Source organism: Tupaia chinensis, unplaced genomic scaffold (assembly GCF_000334495.1).
Source record: "Tupaia chinensis unplaced genomic scaffold, TupChi_1.0 Scaffold000146_1, whole genome shotgun sequence".
Classification (NCBI taxonomy): domain Eukaryota; kingdom Metazoa; phylum Chordata; class Mammalia; order Scandentia; family Tupaiidae; genus Tupaia; species Tupaia belangeri.
The window spans coordinates 1362543-1373041 of record NW_006159616.1 but is presented as its reverse complement, the minus strand read 5'-3'; the positions used below and the strand labels follow the sequence as shown (position 1 = coordinate 1373041).

Below are 10499 nucleotides of genomic sequence, written 5' to 3'. Positions count from 1 at the left end.
TCCCACCTCCTCCTCCATCTCCTCCTCCTCTTCCTCCTCCTCCACCTCCTCCTCCATCTCCTTCTCCTCCACCTCCTCCTCCTCCATCTCCTTCTCCTCCTCTTCCTTCTTCTCCTCCTCCATCTCCTCCTCTATCTCCTCCATCTCCTTCTCCTCCACCTCCTCCTCCTCCACCTCTTCCTCCTCTTCTATCTCCTCCTCCTCCTTCTCCTCCATCTCCTCTTCCATCTCCTCCTCTATCTCCTCCTCCTTCTCCTCTTCCTTCTCCTCCTCCATCTGCTCCTCCATCTCCTCCTCCTCTTCCACCTCCTCTTCCACCTCCTCCTCCATCTCCTCCTCTATCTCCTCCTCCTCCTCTATCTCCTCCTCCTCCTCTATCTCCTCCTCCTCCTCTATCTCCTCCTCCTCCTCTATCTCCTCCTCCTCCTCTATCTCCTCCTCCTCCTCTATCTCCTCCTCCTCCTCTATCTCCTCCTCCTCCTCTATCTCCTCCTCCTCCTCCTCCTCCATCTCCTTCTCCTCCACCTCCTCCTCCTCCACCTCTTCCTCCTCTTCTATCTCCTCCTCCTCCTTCTCCTCCATCTCCATCTCCTCCTCCTCCTCTATCTCCTCCTCCATCTCCCATCTCCTCCTCCTTCATCTCTTCCTCTTCCTCCTCCTCCATCTGCTTCTCCTCCTCTTCCTTCTCCTCCTCCATCTCTTCCTCCATCTCCTCCTCCTTCTCCTCCTCCTCCATCTCCTCCTCCTCCACCTTCTCCGCCCCCACTCCCCCTTGTCCTCTCCTCTTCCCCTCCTGCCTGCCTTTTCCCATAGGAGCAGCCCGGGCACTTTCTGAGTTAATGTCTACCATCGTAAGTGGTCCTGGACATGTTTGTTAGAGCCTCATGTCCAACATTCTCTTCCAAATGCCATCGTATTTTGTCAGGAAGCAGGGTCTGCTCCCATCTTTGTACCCATGTACTAGAATCGATACAGGCGAAAGCACTTTTATTCAACAACCGTGTGTGTGCACACACACGCACACACAAAGGAGGGGGAAACTCTGATTCCCATTGCATCATCAAGAAATCGCCAGTGTAGTGCTTAGCTGGCCGCGTCGCATTTTCCTCAGCCTTTCTTATTGCAGCAGGAGTGTAATCAACACAGCACAGCAGGGGAGTGAAGAGCTTAGCCTCCGAAATCACACAGGCTTGGACTTGAATCTTGACCTGGCCTCTTACTTTCCTTGAAAACTTAAATAAGTTTCTTTACCTTGCTAAGCTTCTTATGCTCCTTCAGTAAACTAGAGCAAATGATGATGCTGCTACCTTGGATCATCATGAGAATTAAATGAGATACCACATATAAAGCGTGAAGCTCCGTGCCTGACACATAGAAAATGCTTAGGAAATGCCAGTACTGTTAATGGAGAAAAGAGCAACCCCTCAGGTGCCACTTGTCACTATGGAAGCTTGTCTTTTTTGTATGCCATGCACCTTCCGTACCTTCTGCCCCTCGGCCTTCCCCACCCTCTTCCTACGTACAAGTCCCGGCTGTTGGCAGACACAGTGTCTCCAAACATGGGCCTCACATAGCACATCCACGTCCACCCTCCACCAGCCAACAAGGCCTTTATGGGAGCTCCTCTGAGCCCAGCGTGGGCTGGACTCAGTAGGCAAGAGGGTTTTAGTGAGGCCCCTTCCCTGCAAGGAGTATATAAGACTGTCCCGAAAATCCAGTCACAATAGGCCCCCAGATGAGAGATTTGGCTTGGTTCCAGTGCTACAATTTTGATGTCCTCTCAACCTCTTTAAATGACATTCTTTTTTAGTCTTTTTTCCCAGTAGTACTACGTGGGAGTCAAGAAAGGAGAAGACACTATTAATTTTCAGAATGGAGAGGACCTCAGATTCTTTGCTATCCCAAGAATGTATTGTCCACATCAGGCCCAGCATCCAGGCCTCTCTGTCCTCTGGTCCTTGTCTGTTTCAGAGGGCCACATCATTGCTTGTGGAGACCTGCATCAAAGTGTCTTCAAAAGCAGCGTAGGACGGATTTCAAGACCCATGTCCACAGGGAAGCTAGTTAATGACACTGAATGCTGCTGCGTGTCAGGATTCCTGAGTCTGTCCAAATCAATGCTCACATCAGATTGGCTTGTGGATTGGACCTTTCTTGTGAGCAAAGGATTATATTATTAAAACATTTCACTTTCTCTTACTTTAAGAAAAGGAAAGAGAGTTCCATTATAAGGATGGCAGGGGTATTCTCCATCAGTGCTAGTTCTGGTTTTTGCAGTCTCACTGAAGAGTTGGCAGATCTAACTAATTAAGCTTGCCTTGTGAGCAAGAGCCAGGACTGTTACTCAGGTCAGTGGTGAAGATGTGTCCTTGGTAAGGTACTCACTTAACACGCTAAGCCTTGATTTTCCTAATCTGTAAAATAGAATGATAACTCAAAGAGTTAGTGGAAGGATTAAGTGCATTGTTACATGTGGAGCAATTAAAACCTGCCTCTCATAGTGCACACGCTAAGCATTATCTGGCAAATGTTTGTATTGTCAAATCTAAGGGGAGCAAGGAGGCATTCTTTTGGTCATGTTGCTGAGGACCAAGGAAGTAGCGATGCTCCGGGAGTACACTGGAGATCTCTACAGAGAATTCAAAACTTCACAAATACTCATTGCAGACAGGACAAGAGCAAGGGAGGCACTGGAAAATGCTGAGGAGATTTAACTGGTAAGGTGCAAAATGAGGAGACGATGCTGCAGACGGGTAGCCCAGGAACTTCAGAAGAATCTCCTTCCTGGGATGAAGGGAGGGGTCGTCAGGGTAGCAGGTGTCCAGACACTGGTCCCTGGGTCTGGCCCTGCATGACCCCTGAACACGTCAGCCAGCATGTCACTGATGCCCAGCTGTGCTGGTTTTCTCCCCTCTGCCCCTTCTCTCTGGATGCCCCTCATGGAACCAGACATAGAAGACCCTTATGATTGCAAGAAATGCAGGATGAGCTTCCCCACCCTGCAGGACCACCGGAAGCACATCCACGAGGTGCACTCCAAGGAGTACCACCCCTGCCCCACGTGCGGGAAGATCTTCAGCGCCCCGTCCATGCTGGAGCGGCACATGGTGACCCACGTTGGAGGGAAGCCCTTCAGCTGTGGCATTTGCAACAAGGCCTACCAGGTGACCCTGTGCCACTCGGGGCTCTTCCTCTAGTCCCTGTTGACTGTCCATGCTGTCCTCCCTAAGTCCCGTGTCTGGCTCAGCGAGGCTGGTGGACCATCCTTACTTCCGCTGGCGGAATGCAGCTTGCCTTGAACACTCTGTGCAGTGGGGGCGCTGTATGTGGAGCAGGGTTCTTACACCTCTTCTTTGAGATCTCAGCTTTGTCATGAGCCGAGTGCTGCTTTTCCCATGATGCTCATGTTCTGTAGAACCTATCGATCCCTTGCATCCAGGGACTCGAGAATGACAATGGGAAGTACAGCACCCCCAGAATTACCTCGTTAGCACAACTGTTGTGTGTTTCTCCAGGAAGAGGTCTCCTTGTTTACCTTGGAATGTTGTATGTAATTAAAGTGGAACCACATATAGAAGTAGAAAGGGAACCCTAGCTATCAGACTCTCTAAAACCACAGAGAGAAGACGAGTTCTCACTGGCATCTAAAAGATGGGACCATAGACAGGGAGGCACACAGCAGCTCATTTCAGCTCAGTAAAGACCGAGTTTGCCTCTGTGCCGAGCCTTCTGCTGTGACGTTAGTGTCAAGAGCTGAGTGAGGCCTTGTCTTGGTCTCAAGCAGACGTGGAGTTGTAGGGCCAGAGCTCCCGGTGCTGCTCTGGAGCCCGAGGAGAGGAGCGCCTGCCTCTGGAGAAGAGCAGCACGTTCTCAGGCAGCCGGCTCTGCCAGGCCTGGGCCTCTGAGTGGGGAAGGGTGTTCAGTCAGAGGCTGGGGTTTGAATCCTGGCCACACTGTTTACTAATCCTGCGACCTTGGGCTTCAACTCCTGCCTCGCTAGAGAGAGCCTAGGACCTCCGCTGTGGGTCTTCTGTGAGGAGAGAGTCTATGAAGGACTTGCTGAGCCCTGGCCTATCGTGACCTCCCACAAACACCAGCCCCTCACGTCAACATGCAGTGTGATGTGTAGGCACGAGAGTATGATTCTGGACCCCCGGGCTTACCTGAGAATGTTCCTCTCCCTCGTGAGAGCCTTGTTAGCCCTCCCACTTGCTGGGACTACCTAAGACCTAACATTGGCCTCCTTTCTTGCAGCAATTGTCTGGCTTGTGGTACCACAATCGGACCCACCACCCTGATGTGTTTGCTGCTCAGAACCACAGCTCTTCCAAGTTCTCATCACTGCAGTGCAGCTCCTGTGACAAGACCTTTCCCAACACCATTGAGCACAAGAAGCACATCAAAGCAGAGCATGCAGGTGGGGACCACGGCCAGAAGGGAGGCGATGAGAGGGTGGGGCTTGCTCACCTGGCAGCCTGGGTCCTGTCCAGAAATCCCAGCCCGGGACCGAAGTGTGCGGTGCCGTGGTAATGACCTTTGTCCCGCCCCAGCATGCCTGCAGAACGCAGCACCGATCCGTCAGTAGCAGTAGCTTGAGTGGCAATGGCTCTCAAACCCGGAAACCTAGAGCAGAGTAAGCTCCTCCCAGCCCCTGAGAAGGGTGTCAGCTCTGGTGGCAGGCACGCCTAGGTGGGCACCTGACTCCAGAGCTTCGCTGCATGATTTCAGCAAGTGAGTTCTCTTTCCTTCCTTTCAGAACGGGAGTTATTAAAACCCACCTTGCAGGTAAATTAGGGGATAATCACTACAGCTGTCAGTTTGAGAGCATTTCCTGTGTGAAGCGTGAGGGTGTACTTTCTCATTGAATTCTCACAGTCCGCCCTGTACCCAGCAATTTGGAGCCAGATCTGGTACCCTGCCAGTCCAGTGTGCCAGCATACCACAGGGAGACGGCTCCTGGCGCTGGGTAGATGCTCTGCTGAGTGCTGGCCATCGCCCCACTCCCCGGCCCTGTCACTCCCCGCCTTGGAGTCTGTCTGGGTTCTCGCCGTAGCCTCTTGCCATATGCCCTTCACAGATATGAAGTTCCACGAGTGCGAGCAGTGTAAGGAGCTCTTCCCCACGCCAGCTTTGCTGCAGGTCCACGTCAAGTGCCAGCATTCAGGTCAGTGCCCTCTGAGCTCAGAAGACAGCAACATCACGTAACTGGCTCTGCTTCCTCGTCTGTAAAACAGCATCAGTGGTAGTGCCCGCATCAGAGGGTGACTGTGGAAAACTAACTGCCCGGCACCGAGAAGCATCCCTCAAGCCAGTAGCAGCTACTGTCATTGTTAGTGTTGTGTTTTATTGAATCTAAAATGCCAGGTATAAAGTGTACCATTTTTAAATGTGGTTTAAATTTATTTCTTCAGGGACAGAACAGCATCCCCCAGCAGTGTCCTCCTGTCACTTTGCACCCCCAGCCTGTCGGCCCAGATCATGGGCATGTATGTGCACCTGGCATGCTCAGGGAGGTCCCTGGATGTGAACCCAGGACCTTTTCCATGTGCCTTTTTCTTGTTGTTTGAGAGGTTTTGCCTTAGGGTACATCTGCTTGCCGGGGAGAGAGACAGACAGAAGGAAAGTGAGAAATCATCCCCCAGGGAGATGACCATGCCGCAGTCCCTTCTCCTCCATTCTCCCAGGATCTTGGGCACACGTGCATATGGATCCGATGTGATTTTCAAGCCACCAGCTCTGGGACTTGAACTGTAGGTGGCCATGTAGGAGTCCAGAGACGTCACCTGTACGACATCTGCTGGCCCCCGTGTGCCATTTTTAATGAACTATTAAGGAAGAAAAACTGCTGCCAACTAAACTGTACTTTCTTATCCTTTAGAATTTGTAGGTCCTCTTAAGTGCTGTTTAGGACTTAATTAGATATTTATCATGTCATTCACTGTGTGTATGTGCATAAACAGGAAAACATCAGACACTGATCACCGGGGGAACCCAGCTTCTCAGAGACATTCAGTTTAGGTGGTTGGCACGTGTGTTTCTCTGCACAGTGCTTGACTCCACCATCGAGTGAGTGTTTGTGACACTCGGTGTGAAACCCCACCCAGCGGAAAGCCATTGGTCTTGGTCTTTTGAGCATTCTGTAAAATGAGTCCTCTGTTGATTCTCACTTTGGAAACGTAGCTAACCCTTTATCATATACCTCTTTCATTCTAAACCTTTGGTGCCTGGGAGCCAGAGACATGTACCACGCCTGTCTGAGGGATTTCTGTTCAAGCCCAGACGCTGATTCGAGGCTCGATGCTGCCTTCGACGTTGGCACACGTGCCGTCGCTGACGGCTGCACCAACTGCCACCCAGCCCTCAGTAGTCGTGAGGTGCGCTGACCCCATTTCAGCGATGGTGCGGTGTGCTCAGAGTAGATGAACTGCAGTTGTCATCAGCGTCATTGTCTGCAGTTGGACGACTGTTGGGCCCCAGCCGAGACAGATTTGGCCTGAATCTAATGCTAATGACACTGGAGTTTGAGGGCCCCTCACTCACATGGGCCTTTCCAAGCTCCGCATCTAGTTCTGTATTTGTCACTTTGTATTTTTCTTAAAAGGCCTCTCTCCCTGGTCTTGTATCTCAGTCGTTCACCCCACAGCCGCCCCTGTGCCCTTCCTGCAGGGTCCCAGCCATTCAGGTGCTTGTACTGCGCGGCCACTTTCCGCTTCCCTGGGGCACTGCAGCACCATGTCACCACGGAGCACTTCAAGCAGTCGGAGAGCACCTTCCCCTGTGAGCTCTGCGGGGAGCTCTTCACCTCCCAGACCCAGCTTGATGGCCACTTGGAATCTGAGCACCCAAAGGTGGTGGGCACTGAAACCCAGGCTGCGGCCTCACAGATGGTGCAGGTGAGTCTGGACCATGTGATGCACGGAACACTAACGTGGGCCTCTTACGGCTTCCCTGAGGTCACCCTGTCACAACACCGGCCTTACTCTTTCAGGCTCTCTGGAAGGTCTCTGAAGTAATATATTCATGAGTAAGGTTGTCTCCCTGAATCTGTTTTTTATTTTTTTAAATTTTGCTAGAGGGCACATGTACTCACCAGAGAGAGTCAGAGAGGGGAGAGTTAGAAATTTCCCCTTGAGGATGGTCACACCGCAATCCCTTTTTCATTTCTGCCTCCTTTTGAGATTTGGGGCACGCACATACGCACACCTAGGGTAATTTTTCAAGCCATCGAGGTCAGGACTTAAAGTACCTAGTCAGCATGAGGAACCTGGTGACTTCGCCACCACACTATGGGCTGGTCGTCCCTGGACTTCATACGGAACAGAGCAGAAAAGTCTGGTCTTCGGGAGCCACATGCAGAGGTGGCACTTACGGAGGAAGCCTGGAACAAGGCTTCTCACAGGAGAGCAACCTTGGTTCCTCTTCCCTGTTCACACATCCCCACCTTCCGAGAAGCTGTGGGATGCGGTGAGAGTTGCGGGAAGCCCTGGGGAGGGCGGGGACGCCTGCAGTGGAGACACGTGGGCCCCTCCTGGGCTGGCACGGTGCACATCTGCACGTGCCAGACCTCGGCCGTGCTGGGTGGGAAGGCTGCCGCCACTTTCGTTTCCAGGCTGAGCTCGATCGGGCCTCTCTGGTCCTCTTTCACCCTGCTTCCCATCATCTCCAGGAGGCACAGGTAGAAAAGGAGAAGAGACTCCGTGGACGGGTTGGAGGGGAACTGTAAACCGACTGAGATTTTAACCTGTGGACTGTCACGGTCCATCTCCATAGACCAGGCTTTCATAAACCGTGTTCTCACAGGCTCCAGGGAACGGGAACGGGGGGATGTTAGGTGGGCAGGACTCAGGTACACTTCCACTGCCATATCAGTCAGAAGCAGTGTGCTTTTGTCCTTTTTACATATTAGGCTTCCTTATAAAATGTTCTGGGGAGAAAAAAGGGGGTGGGAGTTTATTCCTAGAAGAGAAAGAAGAAGAGTTTGAAAATACCATGATTGATCCTTCACTCCCATCACACAGAGTTGTCTGTCTTGGCCTCCCTGCTTGTACGCTTGTCTGGTCCCCAGGAGCCAGACTTGTGCCCTCTGGGGTATGCTGCTTTTCAAATGTCGACACCGAGCTGTCCTGGGGTCCAGGTCAGAGGCGCCCACCCGGAGGTTCAGGAAGTAGATAGGTGTGCTTATCCACTGAGCACACTTCTGCCCAAGCTGGGAGGGTCACTTTGACAGAGTATGCAGACGTGGAAGCAGTGTGTGTGGCCTATGGAGGGGCACCTGCCCCGCAAGGCTGGTGGCCGAATTAGTGAGTTGACAGGAGTTCCAGTTCCTCCCCTTCCTCCTGAGCTCTGCAGCCACGTGGCCTCCGAGGCAGACTCTCAGCCTGGTACAGGTCCGAAGACACCACCCGCAGCAGGCCTAGGCTTTGGGAAACCACTCCCATCCCGCCTCTCCAGTGTAGGACCAGCCACCTTCAGTAGCATTCCTCTCACGCGGCACTTACTCCGCAGTGTCATCCTCAAGTCAGGAAAACCCAGTGTGAGACACTGAGCCCGTGTTCACTGGTGTGTAATCACAGAGTCCGGGCACCCTGAGACGGCGTACTGAGCGAAATTACAGCAATTTAGAGCACAGAGTTATTTAAATTGTTCGCCCGCCTTCTCCTTTGCATCATTGGTGTGTTAGACTTGCCTCTTCCCATTAGGCACATGTAATTGCTCTCCTCAGGTGAAAACACAACCATTATCATTACAGCATGAGATGAAAACCATGTAAATTCTGGGGAGCTAACTGCGGACACTGCCCCAGCAGCCTCGCGGTCTTTCCTTTTCAGGTGATCCAGACCCCGGAGCCAGCGGCCCCGACAGAGCAGGTGATCACGCTGGAGGAGACCCAGCTTGCTGGGTCGCAGGTGTTTGTGACACTGCCAGATTCTCAGGCAGCGCAGACCAGCTCTGAGCTCGTGGCGGTGACCGTGGAGGATTTGCTGGATGGCACCGTGACCCTGATCTGTGGCGAGGCCAAGTGAGTGGCCGCTCATCCCGTGGAGAGACTCTCGCATTTGCACCTGAGAGTGATTTCTGCAGCCTGCCCTCTGCCCTCCATCGCTGGCTGCCCTGAGTCGTGAGCGTCTCAAGTCAGCACCAGTCAAAATGGTCCCCTCAGATAACGGCCAGAGACTCAGTGTTCTCCCAGAGCCAGCACTGAGTCATCAACACTGCTGCCCTCCCTTGCAAACAGGCCTGCTTTCCTTTGGGCCTGCCGCTTCAGCCTCTGACACTGTCTGTCCCCAGAGGAGTACTGCTCCTGAAATAGAGTCCGAAGGAACAGTGGGATGGAGCTGTGACCAAGGCGGCCAGGGAGGCGTGGCACCCGGCCACCTTCAGTGGGCAGAAGGGCAGCTAGCAAGGACATGGCCCACAGAGGGTGGCACACACCACCTGACCAGCCATGGAGCCCAGCCTTGGTCATGCTTGGCCCCCTCCTCAAATTGTCACCCTCCTCCGTGCTTGGGTTCCCTGTGCATGTGGTGGCTGTGCCCATCACCCCCCCATGGGGGCTCCCAGGCAGGCAGCATCTTCTGAGTGTAGGGAGCCCTCGGTCCACGCCCAGTCCCACCGCATCAGTAGAGTCAGCATCTCCCAAAACAGCCTGTGGAATGTCTCTGCTAAAAGCGTTCCATGTGAGGCCCTCCAACTGCAAAGACAGCCTCTGCCTTTCCAGAATATTCTTCATGGTGTTCTTCACTATAGTCTGGTTCCTTCGGCTCTTCTTCCAAAGGCTAGGACTTCTCCCCGCCCTGGAGGCCTTGCTCGCTCCCTCTGGAGCACGTAATACAGTAACGGACCAGCCCGGGCAGGCAGTCCCGTCTGCACGTGGGGGCGCAGCTGCCAGCACCCCCAGCTCCGCCTTTGCTAGTGGCCTCCCTGCCTTGTGAGCAGCCTGCTGGCTACGTTCTCCCAGGCTGCCACGCTTAGTGCAGGTCAGTGATCCTTCTGAGCCTGAATGTCACAAAGCTTTTTTTATCTACAGTTCCTAAAATACAATCTGATAATTAATGGTTTGTGGAATTCATTATGAAGTGCAATTAGATGGGTATAGGTTCTTGCCGTTTGGAGAGAATGACTAGCATTTATCTTCTTTTCCTCGATGCCAAAAGGTTGCAGTCTTTAGAGCAGTGTTGACACGCCAGGCAGGGCCCCTACTACACTGTGTGGCTTGGCCCTGCAGAGGGGAGTGCCCCAGGTGATCACTCACCCTCACGCCACAAGCCCACTCCTTCCTTCCAAGTATATCACTGTGCGAGAGGCAGGGGACTGTGTCTGGTAACGCGTGGGCCTTCCATTGCTGCCACGTAGCTTGTACCCTGCTAGGAGAGCTGAAGGTAGAGCCTGGGCACTGACCAGTATGTTTGCTGGCTGGCCGCCTTCGGGATCCAGCTCTGTGCCCGCGGCCCCAGCAGAGCTTCCGCTGTGCACGCCAGCTCAGGCCAGCTCGCCCAGCT

General features: G+C 53.2%; 1 protein-coding gene across 2 annotated transcripts in view; it reads left to right on the top strand.

Moving 5' to 3' along the window:
- ZBTB40 (zinc finger and BTB domain containing 40) overlaps positions 1 to 10493 on the top strand; it is a 92213-nt gene extending 81720 nt beyond the window's left edge. For both annotated transcript variants that reach the window (XM_006145165.3, XM_006145164.3), the window contains exons 14-18: positions 2950 to 3164; positions 4255 to 4417; positions 5078 to 5164; positions 6667 to 6893; positions 8829 to 10493. In XM_006145165.3, the coding sequence (XP_006145227.1) occupies positions 2950 to 3164; positions 4255 to 4417; positions 5078 to 5164; positions 6667 to 6893; positions 8829 to 9023 (887 nt within the window). In that variant the 3' untranslated portion in view covers positions 9024 to 10493. The remainder of the gene's footprint in view (positions 1 to 2949; positions 3165 to 4254; positions 4418 to 5077; positions 5165 to 6666; positions 6894 to 8828) is intronic.
- Positions 10494 to 10499: the final 6 nt, after the last annotated feature.